Here is an 18,746-nt window from a genome sequence, read left to right on the forward strand (position 1 = left end):
ATAAATATAATATACATAATAAAAATTATACAAAAGTTAAATAATGAATGTCAGTTACTGTCTCAAAAAATCTAAAATTCGATAATAATTATGAAATATAAACAAAATGTAGAAATAAAAATTCACATGCAACCTAATTTAAAAATATTTCAGTGTATCGCAAGAAACTGCAAATAATAATAGAATTTGTAAAATAAATTAAAGCTCTTGTGAGTTTTATTATATAAAAAATGTTCTAGACAAAAAACATATCAAGTTATTATTATTATTATTTGTAATTTGATACAGACACGAAATTACATAACTTTCTGCAATAATTAAACATTTGCAAATTTAATTCAAAAACCGATTGCAGACAGCCGGGTGCTTTGCCAATGAAACATAATGACGACCGATTCGAAACGGTGCGACCTACTGCAACGTGCAGGTGCTTATTCAATGTCGAAGAGAGGAAAACGAAACGGACGGCTGTTCAACGTAAATAGGAAACGACTCGAGCCGCGTTTGAGTATACGTATTTGAGCTTGTGTGTGTGTGTGTGTGTGTGTGTGTGTACAAACACGAGGTCACACGTGAAATTATTCCAAATTGTCCGACGTTTCACCGGGTGCCCGGCTTGCCGGAAAAATGATGCTATACTTCGTTATAATTCCACTATACATGTTTGTTTACTCTTGAGTCGTGAAAACAAACTTTATCGGGACTTCCACAAATAAATTGCAGTAACGTGCGTGCAAAACGAATGAAAGGAAAACGTTATGTTGCAATCTCGCATATCATTCGATAATATTCAGGGCGAGACCGCTCAGAATAGGAAATAGACTGCAATTGTGTCTGTTTCATAGACCACATCTATGTATCTGTTTGCGGCAACTTCGTTGCGAAGTTTGAACCGCATATAGTCAATCAAATGGGAAAAATAATGATGGTATTCTCGACACATTTTCCTTTATTTCTGAGAAAGTTAAAATTATCATCTTTGTATAATTCTATGCAACATTAAAAAATGTTAATGATCATCAATCCTCTGTTTTTGAAATATGGCCAGTCATATTTTAGATATTTTTAATTGTAGAGATAATATAAAATACTTTAATGGTTTCCTTTTTTCCATAATTTCTTGGTTCCAAGCATTAAGAATCACAAAAAAATAAATCAAAAACAATGATTTCATTATGTACAAACAGTACTCTTTTATTAAAACTGTCATTTTACTAAAACAGGGTTGTTGCGTTCAGTATATTTTCCTTTTTTTATGTTCTATTTGAAGACACATTGATTAAAAGCTGGATTGCATGTAAAAACCATATATACATATCAACTTTTTTTAAACAAAATTTTTAAGCAATAGTACTATTATTTCATGTCTTTCGTATTTATTTTTCTTTTGTATTGTAACTGATTTTCTATACATGTCAATATCTCCTTATTTTTATGCTTATATGCAATAAACACATTTTTCCTATAAAAATGCAATTTATTCCGATTTTTTAATCGTAGAGAAAAGGTAATCGAATATTTTAAATCATTTTATTATTTTTTATACATAGCAATAATACTATAAAATTCTTATTTTAAACTTTTCATGTATTTTTTATTTTGTATTGTAATTGAAAGTAAATTATATACAAATTTTATTTGTTCCTGTAAAAATACATTTTCTACACTCTAATTTGGATTACTCCTTCTAATTTAGGAACTAAAATTGGTGAACAAGGTAAACGTTTTCTCCATGATTAACTAATTATAAGAAAGAAAAATAATAATCACACACTTTTATCTTAAGGGTCCACAGTTGAATAGGATATTTTTTTGTTAAAGTTGGCAATATAATATGAATAATTTTAATTCTTCCACTATAATGAAAATATTGTTCCGGCATTCTCAGTAGCAAGAATAACTCGTTAATATCGTAAAAGTCAAGGATGTCATCAAACCACAAGTATGCGAGAAAAATGCACTTAACAAATTTATTTACAGTAACCCTGTACAACGTCCGTTTCATATAAAACTTACATGTAATGTGCATCAGACCGTCGCTACACATTTTATAAAATACATACGTATTAAATGTATTTCGTCATCCATTTCTATTTTGGATTTGGTGAGTAAATAGAATGCAAATTAGGATTTCACGCGAAACCCGTTCTGCAATATAAATTTGTCATTGTTCATTGTAATTTTCCACGTAGGTGAGTTTTTTCTGTAGGTGTTCACAACAATGTCATCTTTTAATTGATGAATATTGTCGATGGCATTTAGCAAGGACGTTATTATTTCATTATTTTCTAACTGGTCTTCAATTAAGACACTTTATTAACGAAAATTTTTAAGTGAAAACAGCACATTGAAAGACGAGTAACTGTAGTCATAAAAGCTTTAAATAAATTGCCATTTACGTGTGGTGAAATAGAAAGGTGGTGGAGAAAAGCTTGAGTTATCCAATATAAACGATTTACTGCAGCTATCAATTTCCAAGAATTTGACCTCGTTTCAGGTGGTTTTAATTTTAAAACAATGATAAAATTTATTTAATGACTTCTAGGTGAATTGTGACCTTCGACTTCACATAAAAATAAATAATTGAGATTGAATTTGTAACAAATAAGAGGTAATTTTTATCTTATTAACTACAATGGATTTTATACAAATAGTATGTGAGCTTTATTATTTAATGAAATTGTTTAGACATATTCGATTTAAACGTCACCTGTTACAATTATGCGTGTGGTGAATTTAATTTGTCAGATATATAAGGATTATCGAGGTAACTGTTATCCATTAATCCGTAAACTGTCACACAACTATATTATCCTTGACACAGGTAGTTTTAATCCTGTCAGAGATAATCACATAACCACCAGTTTAATTTTCTTTCCATATTGTACCCATACAGGGTCATAATTAAATATTACATTCGTGTTTAACAAAATTTGCCTTATTTCAAAGATTTCCTATTTAATTAAATAATTTAGGGGGGCGGGCACATCTAGTGTAAAATTTTAAAAAATTGAATGCTAAAAGTTTGCATCTAAATAATTATTATTAAATACAGAGAATCTGGGCTACTTTGAAAAATCGATAAATGGGTAATTCGAATGTCAAGAAACAATCCTTTTTTCAACGCAAATTAAAGTCAACCTGGAGGAAATGGGAGTTACCTAAATTAGTTAGTTCAATAACTGTGAGAAGTAGATGGATGGGAATTATGTGGTTCAATTATGTTATGGGGATAGTTTTTTTATTTCTGGTGATATTTAAACCAGTTTAACGATGCTGTTAAGAAGTGGGATTCAAGATGATAATGATCCCAAATACAAATTCAAAATTGAATCCAGAAATCATCGCAGTAACTTTGGAATATACTCTTATTACATGTTCCGAAAGTGGAGATGCGCTTGAATATTTTTATACCAACAAATAAAAAAGTTAAAATGGCTTTCAAATTTGTTTGGTAAGGTAAGAGGTATCCTCCTTTTATTTATGACAAAATGGGACCAAAGTCTAATTTTTTGCTGCAATAGGTATGTACTTGTTAAAGAATACTTAAAATAATATTAACTGTAACTCTTTAGTTGTGGGACACCTAATATTAATATGTAATCTATCAGTATGGTGATATAAGCAGAAAATAAAAATTCAGTTCCCTGGCTTCATAACATAGAATATAATACAGTTGGACGAGCTACGGCGTGCAGTCATCAATTGTGTCCGTAAAAAGAATCTTGAGAAACAATTGTAATTATACGTGTAACCGAGAATTAAATTGTGTTTATGCTTTGTTTGCGATCGTTGTGCAATTAAGAATTGGTAATTAGGCTAATTATCATTAGCGAAATGGCCAATTACAGTTGCTCCGTATTGTATCATCGGTTTTATATGGTAACCCGTCACGCAGTTTTTCATCTATCCAGCGGGAATAACGTTTTTTCCTCTACATATTATGAAGTAATATTTACACTTTTTTTATTAAATTCTTTAAGCACGCAAACATTTTTTTTTAACGAAATTCGTCGTATTTTATCCGTTTCCTGTTAAACTGTTACAATTAAAATAATCAACTATTTTCCCCGATTTTGGAGTTGATAAAATATTTGTGGTGTAGATAGAAAAACGCCATCTCTGAGTCGTTCGTTTAAGCGTTTACCAGTTAGAGGAAACAATCTACTACTGCAAATGGTAATTATCTGCAGGTTACTCTTATTTTTGTTTACGTACAAAGTTTATTTTACAGATTTGGCGAGATCATATAAAAAAATCCTTTGCACTATTTCTTTGAGTCATTTAATTCTGATATTATACATCATTGTTTGACATAATAATTAGTATATATTTTTGATATCTGTGAATTTTGTATAATAATAAAATATTAAAAATATTTTTTATTAAATTTAGTTTAAAACTAAATAATGGTACTGACATTATATTTGTCAATTAGCTGAACAACCTTAAAAACAACTACCACTGACTTGCTCATCTCAAGAAATTAATAATAATAATAAGATTCTATTTCATTTGATGATATAAGACTTTGTACATATTTTTAAAATTATATTAAGTATAATTTTAATTTTATTTTAGAGTTAATTTTGTATATATAAATACTTTACAATTAAAAATTTATCTTAGTAATATTGAATTTAAATAATTTGAGACCAAATAACGGTTTTGGCACTGCATTTGCCAATAACTATTAGCTCAGTTGCCTCCTTCCCCAACTCAAGAAACTAAAACGCCGCCTCAACTTTATTTACACCACAATTAATTACACTACATCGTAACTTAAATGGATGGGCACCCGGTGCGTAGTACGCATCCCTTGGGGACCTACCTTGTTGGTGGATGATGGGTAGTTGTAGGACCTGGATGATTTGTTGGCCGTGGAGTCGGCGGCCGCTTTGACTGGCGTCTTGACGGCGGCGGTGGTCGAGTCGGCCGACGCGTTGCTCGTTTTGGTCACCTCCAGACTCTCGGGGACCGTCTGAAGGGTCGTGCGCATGGCTGCCGACATTTCACGTCCACGTCCCCACTCACTATCACACTACCGTCCACTTCACATTACCTGCAACAAAATACTTATTTTTAAGTATTCTCTTTTAAGCAAATAAGGAAACTCATTCATTTAAGGTGTTATAGAAACATCTTAATTTTTCGGGTTAAAATATACCATTCAAGTTTTCAAAAATGGTGGATGCGCACACTAAAATTTTCATAAAATTATGTTAAAATTTAAATTAGAAGACAATTTAAATTTTTTAATAATTATGTGCAATACAGATGTGCAAACAAAATTTATTAAAATGCAGAAAAATTTTTGACTTTTTTATTTACCTGTTGTATTAGAAATTAGTAATGATGATCATATTTCATATTCATATTTGATGGGGGAGCAATTAGTACATTTTTTATATTTGAAAGTTAATTTTGTACAAATACTTTGTTTTAAACATATTCTTGTGACAATAAATATAAACAGTTTAAGACCAAATAATGGTACTGACATTTTAGAAGCCAATTAGCTAAACTTCTAAAAACACTAAAAATAACTAATAATTCCATTGACTCTTTGCACACCTCAAAAAAATTAAAAATGATGAGATCATATTTCATTTAATGGGAGAGTATTTTGTAAATATTTTTATAGCTGAGAGTTATGTACAATAATAAATACTTTGTTTTAAACATCTTTTTTTGACAATAAATTTAAACAGTTTAAGACCAATCAATGGTACTGACATTTTAGTAGCATAATTGGCTGAACTTCTAAAAATAACTAATGGGGGAGCATTTAGTAAATAATTTTATATCTGATAGTTAATTTTGTTCAATAATAAAATAAAAACTTTGTTTTAAACATATTTTTGTGACAGGTTAAGACCAAAATATGGAACTGACATTGTAGTATCCAATTAATTGAACAATTTTAAAATTAACTATTAATTCAATTGATAGTACACCTCAAGAAATTAATAATGTGGCGATCATATATGATGGATGAGTATTTATTATATATTTTAATATTTGATCGTTTTGTGTAATAGTAAAATAAATACATATTTTTGTGAAAGTTAATTTTAAGTAATAATGAAATAAATACTTTATTTACAATTTTTTATAAATGACAACAAAAAATTAATAAATCAATGAGAGGCAGTAAAAAGTTTAACTGAAATATATTAAAATAAATGGTGCAAATAATATAATTATGATTTCAAAATTGGATAATTGAACAATGAAATAATATATAAGGTTAATAAGTTAGTAATAATTAACATGGAAGCAAGAAAATAATTAATTTTATTTTGATAGAACAACATAAAGAATGCCTCTATTATAATTTAACAACCTGATCTTGGAATTTCCAAACGTTCAATTGAAGTACCTTGTATAACTATAAATAAGTACCAACATTCTATTGATGTCTAATTTTAAGCGAGACGTGTAACCAAATTAAAAACCACTCATAACGACCGGGGATTGTTCGGCAACGATTTTAGGTGGGATAATCGGAAAGCACGTCTGAGCCTTCCAAAAATAACAATAAATTCCACCCCTGCATTACGCGGCGGAGAAATCCCGGTTCGGAACGCGCCTGACAGTCGGAGCAAAACCCGAGACACCAAGTGCTCCACCCCTGACCTTTGACTTTCATTAAATCGCCCGGCGAAAATATTATGTTTGAAGAGATGTATCCCGCACGCCGTCGGCAAACTGGGCTCCCTGTTTATTACTTTACACAAACTGCGACGCCCCTTTTTATGTCACCGGCAAGGCAAGGGGGTGTTTCAATCAAAGCTTTACGTTTTTATTGCGTTTTTACGGGGTAATTTTATATTGAGATGATTATTCTTTCTATTGCAATTCATTTTATGGTATCTTGGCTTTTAATTAAAAATGTTCAAGGAAATCGGTCTATTTTCGATTTATAATATTTACTAAAAATTGCTTTAGCCAAGCAAAAATATATATTCTTTGTACATATTTTTAACGTAATTAAACACTTGTAGTGTGCAATCTTTCGAAAATCTACAGAGTGGACAACTTTATTCTACACGAACATTGAGATATTAATTCCAACATGTTAATAAATTATAATGTCTTATTTTTTATAATTATTGTAATACATATACAACATAGTTTGTTGTATTTGTTTTAATTTTTCACATAAATTGTTTAATTAATTACAGGAGATTTTTTTGTCTTGTTTGTTTTGTGGCTGACCTATTCAAATTTTAATTGATTTGAAATTTTTAATGCTCTATACATTTACCCCCCCCCATTTTAATTTATTGCGGGAGTTATCTTTAAGACATTGGAAACGCCTTTAGTAAAATGTACTTCCATTTAGAATGTAGGATGTTGTAATCATGTAAACACTGTAATGTAAATTGTAGGTGTTTCCGGCATTATTCAAATTAATCGATAATTGATCTTAGAATTGTTGCAAACAAGGAATGCCGTTCGGACATAAGACAGGTATCATCAGAAAGGAAAAACCTCGAAGAGTTTATCTGAATCAGAAGAAATTCGACTTATTGAATATTTAGTTCCAGTTATCAAGATATATAATCGAGTTATCAAGTAAAACTTACACATAATTTTCACCCTGGATTACATTGCCAATCAATTTGCTTCGACTGTATTATTATAATATTAAAATACCAAATAAATTGACAAAAATATTATTTAATAATATTCAATTAATTAATATTTTCAAATTAATTTATGGCATAATTAAATTTTATTCATACCCTGGTTTACAATATAGTAAAATATAACTTCTTTTTACATATTTTTATGTTATTGGAGAGTGCTGAGCACGAAAATCATATTCAAATTTCATTAGACTGGTTGATAAATTATGCATCCAACGGCGCCTAATTCGTTTCAATACGAATGAAATAATGGAGTTTTTATTAAAATTTAAAAATAACATTTTTTCAATTCGATAATTTAAGTAAGTGATGGATAAGCTATTTTTGGAATACATGTTACATTCTATTCTAAGTATATATAATATCTATTAGTAAAATATGTTCCGTGTGATCACGACATTATTAAATTAAATTTTATTTGTTTATTAAAAGATTGCATTAGATGTATATCACATAACTACTAAAAGTTTAAAGTGTTCCGCTATCATTATAAATGAAATTAATGTGTAGATTATGTAAATTTATCACATGCATTAGTTTAATGATGTATACTTGTAAATAACGTTTGAGTTAATGTTTCGGCATTTATTGTCAAGCGTTGATATAAAGAATGTTAGTTACATTATAACAAATTGTACACACACAAACATATTTTTTATGATTCACCCATTAATTCTTAATGCACAGATTTATTTTATTTATTAAATCATATTTATCTGTACAGAATTATCAGAAAGTATTGCCAATTATATAATTTGAGGCAATCAGTCATTAATAAATATTCAATTTTAATTCGCAATTAAAACATTTACTTTCTACTGTTTAATTTTAAGTAAACAAAATTTCTCGATTTTATTTTTTTTATGAAAAGTAATAGCAACAAATGAAACATACCTACATTAGAGTTTAGCGAATCTTACGTAGTTGTCATTGAAAAAAAAAAATTGGAACGGCAAAACTGGTTCCAGTGAATAATAACCGGCAATGGAAAGTGCATAAGAATTTCTTTTATGCTTAATATGGTAACAGAATAAATGTGTTACCAGTTTCTCGACGAAAGTTTAAAAAATTAAAAGTCGAATTACATTTAAAAATGGAGGTACTAAAAAATAATGTCATTACATTAAAAAAATATCCATTAATTTAGTTTTTATTAAGATGAAAATTCTCTCGTAACTTTGTTAATTAAAAATTGATTTTAATAAATAATAAGTTGACTGACAAAATAAATGTTTTTTACATCATGCAACTGAGACTCACTATTATACAGCCTTTGTTGTGCAATGTTTTATGTTTTAATTTTGGTTTTTTATTTTAAACTATGAATACATTTACTTTATGTACAATTTATTTTTAGTTTCATATTTTTATATCATATTTTTATGTACATATTTAACTGCATCTCTCATTAGAGTGCCCTTTCTACCATTTATTTGGTATATATAGCGTAAATTTGGTTTATAAATGATTGGAGGAGACGCATTAAGTGATGAGGTGACACGACATGATTGGAAGTAGGACAGACATTAAACTGCAATGAATCAAACATTAGAAAGAAGCTTCATGCAATGAATTTCATCAAAAAGTTGGACAAATGCATTCCACAAAAGTAAAGTAGGGTTATCAAAATTAGACGCTTGACAATTGACAATTTTCTCCTTTCGTCAACACAAATGAGCCTTTTATTAATCATATATGCGAAGAACAATGCCTTGATTACTACAGTTTTCGCTGAGCTGAACAATGGGTGGAAGCTGATAAACCCAGTGGAAATCAAAGTTTCAACCCACGAAATGACTAATCTACCAAGTTCATGAACAATTTAATCCTAGATGAACTCCTTTAATCAATGGAAAAGACTTCCTGCTTCTTCAAGACCATATGTAGCATTAGAGCCTCAAAGAAAGATTCAAAATGATAAATGGTTCTACCTCATTCACCTTAACGTTGGAAGAAAAATGTTGGCAATGTTGATTTTTTTGTTGAAAAAAAAAATATATATATATTTTAAAGAAAGTTATGTTATTTTAAATTTATACGTTAAAAACGAAAACTAGTTTTCTCGTACCTGAAGATTAAATGATATTGAAATATGTAAAAAATGATTTGTGTTTAAGTTTGTAAACTAAAACTAATTACAATGTATTAAGAATATTCTTCAGTTATCAGTATTTGGGAAAACATTTCTTCTCCTTCGAAACTATGCGAAATACGCAGTTTTTACAAGAGTAAAAAAGTGGATATATTCTCGAATAGAAAAGTTGTAGTAGATGGATAAGATGATTAGAGAAAATTGCACCACAAATAAAGCAACATTTTCTGAACAAATCAAAAATTTTTGGAACAATATAGACGAGTAAATAATTTCCAATCTAATTTCGTCTATGACAAAAAGATGTGAGCACGTTATAGCCGATAAGGGATACTGGATGAAATATTAAATATTAGGCCATTTACGTTAGTTTTAATTTTTATGAAGAGTCCCACTAATTTTGTCGCAATAAAAATTGCTAATTTTCTGTTATTCATTAAAATCGGAGACGTCTTAAATGGCCCAAATCGTAAAATATTACACCAATTTTAACTTCAGAAAGTATAATTTCTAATGAAATTGGTTTTGTCGTACATTTTTAATATAAAAAACGTTACCGACTATAATTTCTAATTAGAGATTAATTTCAACTCACAAAACTAAAACAAACAGCCACCTCCGCAGCGACAAATACTAAACTAATGAATAATTTGAAATAAATGAATGTGAAATTAAGCGGTCAGTTCTCAAGTTTAATGTTAAATTTAATCTGGCAAACATTATTTTAACTACCAGTATAATAAATTGAGCAAACCTGATGTAATGCCCGAAAATATTTACATTTTCTAAATTTCACAATCGTCACTCATAAAACGTAAGTCACAAACTATTTAAGCTATGAATCACAAAACGTAGATTTGAAGTATGCGACAGACAGCGAGTCAGCCGTTATCACGGCAGAAAAGACTTCCGTTAGTAATTGCAAAATTCTGTAGCCACAGGAAGCGTGCACCTCTCGATATCACCTTGCTTTCTTTCCCATTAAAATATAAATGATTAGACGTCATTAACGCGGAGATTCCCAGTTGTACTTTACTTCCCACCAGGCCATATGTTATTTGTAATAAAAAATAACTTTGCGTCTACAGTCGATCAATTCACCTGCGTAAAACAGATATTTATTTTTGCACGTTGAAATATCTTGCTACCAACGCAACAGCATTCATTTAAATCGCATTGGTCTAGGTAATGAATTCATACCATTTAAATCACTTTCAGTTCACCGACCTTGATAACTGTTAATGAACGCCGTAAATGCGTCCAAGATTAGTGCGATTTTTTTTTGCTGGGATAACCGATATAATACTATGTCGAATGGGATTTAGGAAACTCTAATTACCGATGAAAATAACCGTTCCGAGTTAATCACAGGCATCCGCACGGCAGGAACAATACGGTGGCATAATAAATAAAGCGGAAAAATCGGTAGGAAAACGATTGCGAGTTTATTTATTTCTCGCTTCTTTAACTTGTGATCAATGTCTATTTATAGAAGACAATAAAAATATGAGTTATTATTAGTGCCGTCACATTATCGCCGCAACCAAAGCTTTACGTCACAGCAGATGTTATTATGAACACCCCTAAAGGTACGTGAATAAATTATAAAACCAATTGTTTTCAACAACAAAAATTTTGTTGCAACGTCCGCCTGTCGAAATAACCGATCGGCCTTCCTAGTTACAAAGTGTATTGGATCTGACCACTGAGTGCATGATTCACAATGCAACCTTGTAACTAGCTAAGATATTACAGAATCTGGAACAAATGAAATTGGGAAATGCGAGGTCTTTGAACTTTGCAAAAAAGATTAGGAAATATATTCTTAAATAACATAATATTCTGGTGAGAAATCAGATATATTTTATTAATTGAATATTTTGATAAATATAAATTAAAATAAATTCTAGAGTTCATAATTGGGTGGATATAGGGAGCAAATTACACAATTATTATAAATCATTTTTATTTGTAAAATATGTAAATAAGAGTTCAACAAGAGTTAGCAAAGTATTATAAATAATAAAAATAAGTTTAATGTTAAAATATGAGATTAGTTAATAATTTTTAAATAAAAAAAAATTAAAATTAAACTGAATATCAAGAGATAGGTATGTATAACTAATTTTAATAATATAATAAAATTTTTTTAAAATTAGATAATAGTGTTAGAATATCTAGACATCGTGTATTAATAAAAAGTTACAGTAAATTTTAGTAATAATAATTTATATAATAAAAATAAATTAATATTACTTATCATAGTACCAAAATTTGTATTAAAAAAATAAATTATACAAATATATTTGATAAAATAAAAATATATGATCATTTTTTTTTTTTGAAAATGATGACAACAAAAAGAGGTAATATAATAAAATACACAAAAAATATTTTATAACACAATAAATATAATGAAGCAAAATTTTAAAATATTATTATTATTATAATAGAAATAATCATTTTTTTAAATAATAATATTTAGGAAAATACACTAAAAAACATTTTATAATAAAGAAAACATCAAATATTTAATGAAGTAAAAATTTAAAATGAAATATTTTAAACCGCATTTCATAAAATAAAGAAGTATACTTATATATCGTTTTACCAATAAACATTTTTTATTAATATACAGAAAAAATCATTAAAATTTACTAAAAAATGAAATATACAAATATACTTTCAAATCAATTCAGATTTTTTTTTTGGAAAAGAGATAATTTAGTAAAATATACAAAAAAAACATTTTATAATAAAGAAATATCAAATATTTAATGAGCCAAAATTTTAAAATAAAATATTTTAATCTGCATTTTATAAAATGAAGAAATAGTTTATATAATAAAAATAAATTATTACTACTTGTAGTTATATCTTTATTACCAATAAACATTTTTTTATTAATATAAGGGAAAATTAATTAAAATTTACTAAAGAAATGAATTATACAAGTGTATTAACTAAAATAAAAATATTTTTTTCTGAAAATTATGATGAATTGAATCAAATATTTACTAGAATTGGATAAATCTCAAAAATTTAAAACGTGGTAAATTACAGTTACATAAAATTATTTTTAAATAATAAAATGGAGATATAATATGAGAACAGCACAATACTTTGAACTGCAAAAAATTCAAAATTAAATTAAACATTTAAGGAAATATCAAGATAATACATTGTTAATTATAAAAATACAATAATTTTAATTTCGTAAATTTTGTGTAATTGCTTGTAAGATTTATGTACAAATAATATAGAAAGTAGTAGTATTGTTATTTTATCCATAAAATGTTAATTAAATAGGCATGAAAACAATTTTATTTTTAGAATGTTTCCTATTAATTATGGCTAATTAATAATTAATAAATTTATTTAATTTATTAATAAAATATTAACATGAAAATAAAAAAAATAATAATAATATCTACGAATTTATTAAAATAAATTGTGTTTAAAAATGGATATCAAATAATTTCATTCATTTTAGAACTGTGACTTTTAGGAAAAAATGTAAATACCTTTGATAATGAAATATTTTTGTAAAATACTGATAATTTGACAACGAATTAAAATATAATAAAATTTGAGATTTTTCTGTAATCTTCGTCTTAAGTGACGTTAAGAGTTAAAATGTGTTTGAAATAAGTATACTATTTATTGCATAAACATTAATCAATTTTCTGTAATAGTTTCCAATTTATATAAATAATGAAGTATATATTTGTCACAAATTGCCCAACTTTTTATGAATTCAATACTGAGGAACATTAAATATTAATACAAAAGGTAATTTAACGAAAGGGACCCCAAAACTGACTATTAGGTAGAATGGGGTCAACAACCTTCCAAACAACAGCTGATATAATTTTGGCATCAACATAAAGTCACATCCAACTAGAAATACACCTGTGAAAGTATCTTCGGATGTTACAATTTAAACAAAGAACGAAATAAAATGCTACTCCTTAGAAATAATATTAAGTACATATATCAGGAAACAAAATAATTTGTGATATATATTTATAAAGATATTAATAAACAAAGGTTATTAATAACATGAAAAAAGTTAAAGCAAATCATGTCGTCGCCGCCGCATAAAACAATTCCACAGTTTCATAAAAATACATCTGCATTGTTCTTGCAGTTCATTTCGTCGGTGTTTATCAGCATCGATTGCCCATTGTTTGAAATCTTAATTTAAACGTACATTCATTTACGGATTTCGCAAATAGACGAGGCAACATTTTTTTCTTTACAAATCCAGTTTTATCCACATCTAATGCGTCAATAGTGAATTCCAAAACTTTGTAACACGTAATAAAAATGCAACAAACAAATCCCACAAACTTATATTATTTATTTCATCAAAAAATTAATATAACGAAATTAATGGTTTTCATGCGTTGTAACGATTTTGTAATCCTAAAATGAAACTCTTGTATTTGTATATTTTGTTGAATTAATGAATAATAAAATAGGGTTTTAATGGTGTTCGGTTGTTACAAATGGAACATTGTTTCGAGTTGGTGATTTAATAATAAACCACTTGGGAAGATAATTTTGACAAACGCCAATTTTAAATTTGATTATTTCAAACAATACGTTAAGATCTAAAGTAGATTATGTATAATAATTTACTGTAACAGGCTCGCGAGTAATTAATTTTTGTTGTATTAATTCTATGCAAATAAACTTCACAAAATTATCGACTGGAATAACACTGTGATCGACAAATATTCAACAGTAATTGTAACAGTGTTTAATTTAGTCTGACCTACTTTTTGGGTGCATAATTTTTACGCTGCAAGAATGTAGATCTACCTTGATTTACCAGGAATATAAGCGTTTATCAATTAATTAATTAATAATCAATCATTCAATAAATATTTAATATATTATATACATATAAGTTGCTCGAAGGTTCACAACGTCATGAATATTTGTAAATAATTTTCTATTATACATTAAGAACTCTTCGCTTATCATCAAGACTTTCACAATTTTGTAAATTTCAAGGTTAAAATATACAATTTCATTGATAAGTACGTATTTGTTGTTTAGTGTACGTTCGGAAACCACGTATTTACAAATGTATATTATTTTTAGACGTGTTTATAAACAGAAGTTTATATATATTTTTTTTAGTTATGTATTTTAATTATGAATTACATTAAAATAAAGGAATATTATCTAAAAATGACTCACATTGCAATTTTGTTACAAATAAATACTTCCTCAGTTTACATAAGATGATACAGTGTACATAGTTGAAGGAATCACCCAGATCACTTTTTTATTTATAATTCTATTTTAATGAGTAATAATCAAAAATATATTTAGAAGATTCTATACCTGTTACAAGTTCATGAATGTTTAGGTCACTCGTACATTCGATATAGTTAAAAACTAAGGAAAATTGATTTAAGCAAAATAAATTATTAAGGAGGTTAATTAAATAATAATAAAAAAGGTAATTTAACGAAAGGGGCATCAAAAACTGACTATTAGGTACAATGGGATCAATAACACTCGTACATTTGATAAAATAAGAAAAATTGATTGACGCAAAATAATTCTTCATTGAATTTAGTACAAATTCCATACAAAATATTACTTGTTAACAAATCTATGACATAGTTGAAAAATCTAACGAATCTTTTGATCAACTACAGTGTGAGATAATGTGTCAAATAATTACATATAAATATAGGTCATATTTGTTTCATAAAAGACAATAATAAACATCTCGAAATCTGCCAAAGGGGAAGTTTTTGTAAATATTTCTAAAATGATCATAATCAATGTTTGGGAAAAATTGAGCTATAGTCATTTAAATTAGTTTTTCCATATCTAGTATGGAAATACTAAATTTGAGACACCTTGTAAACAAGCACGAACTTGATATGTCACTAATTGATATTCCCACATATTTTACACATTTTTAGTATTCAAAAAATATACTTATCAGAAGAATGAGACTTTTAACACTGCCAGAATTATTAAGAATGTTCAAGAATGTTACAATGGAGAATGTCATGTATTTTTCCTCCAACGTTTAGGTTATTAATCATTAAAAAGAATTATAAACATAAAATGGGGGTGTTTCCATTGTCACTGTATTTAAGGAGTGGTCGATGTGATCCTCACCAATTACGGAAAATGTGTTTGACTTACCTAAAACAAAATGAAAAACAAATTAGAATACATTTTATTGCATAAAATAATTTATACAACACAATTTGTTCATACGTTTCAAAAGGATCACGAACCGGAATAAATAAATAATATTAACGCTGATGAAAGTTTCAAGTAACCCATTCAATACTATTTCCAATAGGTTACGATACCCGATTTTTATTTGAGAAAATCCTAATCCAAGATTAATGGTACTGTTATTGCAAAAATAAAACAATAACATTTCTGTGTAATGTTCATTAAAGGTTTACAATTATTGACAGAAAATAACTTGTATTATTTCATAGAAAACTGTTAAGATAAATTACTTACAAATAAACTAATTTTTCATCTTTATTGGCTTTTATTAAAACTTTACACATTATATTAAATGTTTGAAAGCTTTGTTACTAAAATGTCATCTTAGAGAGAATGTGTTAAATAATTATTGTGGTCCAATAGAATAACATAAAAAATAATTTTTACACATAAAAATAAGTAAGTTTAGTAAGTTTTAAAATTACTTACAGAAAATTTGTTTTATTATTTAATAAATTTTAGATAATTTATGCTAAAATTGATAAACTACATACAAGTACATAAATTTCTTTTTCATTTGAATGAATTAATGAAAATTTATATATTAAATGTCTGAAATATTTAAATATAAATTTTGTTACTAAAATATCATCTTAGACGGAATGACACATAATGATGGCCCAATATATTAATATAAAAAAATAATTTAAGTAAATATGTAAATTAAGGTTTAAAATTATTGAAAGAAAATTACTTATTTATTAGAATTTTTTGATGATCATGCAAAACTGTTTAATGATAAATTACATACAAGTGTATAAAACAATTTTTCAGCTTTATTAACTTTAATTAAAATTATACATTATGTTAAATGTCTGAAGGATTTGAATATAAGTTTTGTCACTAAAATATCATTTTAGACGGAATGTGTCACATAAATAATGTGGCCCAATACATTAACATAAAAAATAATATTTACACACACTCGCAGAAGTATTGTTTACTTAAATTTCATACTCTTGTAAACAAACAAATAAAATCAAGTACCTAGTCAACTAGATAAGTGTATTTTGAAAATATTCGGCAAACACACCGTGAGAATTTACTTTGAACATAACACAATTAGATTTAATCAACATTTATTTAGATAAGATTTATAGTCAGACACTTCATTCAGGATATTTGCGGTGGGTTATTTTGATAAGTATTAGCAGATTAATAAATAACTAGAACATCCTCGAGAAATCTGAAGAAAAAAACTAGAAACAAAACTGGAACATTAAAATCGATTCGATTAAACAACAGATGCAAAAAAAGCGTTAATCAAGGTTGCCAGGCTGCGTGGAATTGTATTTTTGCAATAATTGATTGAACACAAAAGAAATTGTCTAGATAGCGGGTAGTGCGTTCGTCAATTGATGATAATTATTAAAAACTTTCAGTTTCAAAGAAACTTGTCATAATTGGTGAAACTTTATGTAACGCTCCGCATTTTTTTTAATAACACTAGGTGTGCGTTGATATTTGTTTAAAGTAAAATTAATCCGAGTTGCAGAACCGGCGACGACCGGGAATATAGGTCGCCACAGAAGAACCTCCTCGCTCATTAGTCGTGAATTAATAAATTGGTTGGCTGTGGGTCAAAAAAAAAATGAAAATAATCCGGCCCCGGAAGCGAATGGTGAAATTTGATAGTGTATTGTTGCACTTGCTTTGTTTCTACGTACTGTTGCAAATTGTGGGAGGCGTACGAACTGTCAAATCGACGGAAGACAACAAACGTCACACAAATTATGAGGATGCTGTTGGCTAATGGTCATTGAAAAAATAAACAAATGCCTCTCGCACACCGACGTCGGAATTTGTTGACCTCAACGGGTGTCTTATATCAGAGGATGAGTCACTTAGCGAGAGATACCTACACAAAAAGAACCTGAACCGTTTCAAAAACAACTTCGATTTTTTGACTGGGCCGGAGTGGTTTTCCGGTGCCTGGTGCTACGTTGACGGTGGGCCGTTTTTTGGGGGTACCGTCAATCTGCGGCCGCAGCACACCGACAATTCACATTATTTTCTTGCGTTTTACGCCAAAGTCAAAGGTCTGCCTAATAAGGCTAACAGTACGTACAAGCAAAACTGACCTCTAAGCATTCCAAGAACTGACAATGATTTGCCCGAAAATAGAACTGGTGCACACATTCCAGCACACCCCCCGATCGAAATTGACACGTTTAGGTGTATCGGCCGCGGCCAAATCGGTCGGTTTTAGTTATTTTCCCGTTTTTACGGACAAGTGAAAGCTAAAAGAGGCACACTTTTCAACTGATATTTGCAACTGTTACACCGTACAACGGACGCACATCGCAAACTTGTGCACCAACGCGGCCGTTAAACGTACAAACTCACCCATATAATGGCCCTGGTCACTTAAAAAATCCTTTAAAATTAACACACACCTCAAATAAGCATACTTTTAGATTTTCACAAGATGGCTGGGAGACTGAACGTATACATGTCACTTAGCTAAGACCGACTTCCCCACCATGTAAACGCCAGCTCCCGCAAACTTGGCCGGTGCCGTACGTCGCAGCGCTCTTTCGCTTCGGTGACGTCATTGGCAAGGTGAATCGAGCCGCGCATGCCCACGCCACGGGCATACGGTATATCGGGGTAACGTCGGTGCCAGCGGTACCCAAAAGCGGGCGCGCACATGAATAAGTCACTAGCGTTACGGATGCCGACTTGCCGGCACAATTAAAAATGAATGCACACCATCGATT

At 28.6% G+C, this 18,746-nt stretch overlaps 1 protein-coding gene across 3 annotated transcripts in view; it reads right to left on the minus strand.

Moving 5' to 3' along the window:
• The window catches only part of LOC109601924 (serine/threonine-protein kinase MARK2-like), a 61,273-nt gene extending 42,756 nt beyond the window's left edge, over positions 1–18,517 (minus strand). For 2 of the 3 annotated variants that reach the window (XM_049963624.1, XM_049963622.1), the window contains exons 1-2: positions 18,373–18,517; positions 4,832–5,062 (exon numbers count right to left, since the gene is read on the minus strand). In XM_049963624.1, the coding sequence (XP_049819581.1) occupies positions 4,832–5,011 (180 nt within the window). In that variant the 5' untranslated portion in view covers positions 5,012–5,062; positions 18,373–18,517. The remainder of the gene's footprint in view (positions 1–4,831; positions 5,063–18,372) is intronic. The other variant, XM_049963623.1, reaches the window with a different exon arrangement.
• Between the last annotated feature and the right edge of the window lie 229 nt (positions 18,518–18,746).

Source organism: Aethina tumida, chromosome 2 (assembly GCF_024364675.1).
Source record: "Aethina tumida isolate Nest 87 chromosome 2, icAetTumi1.1, whole genome shotgun sequence".
Lineage (NCBI taxonomy): Eukaryota > Metazoa > Arthropoda > Insecta > Coleoptera > Nitidulidae > Aethina > Aethina tumida.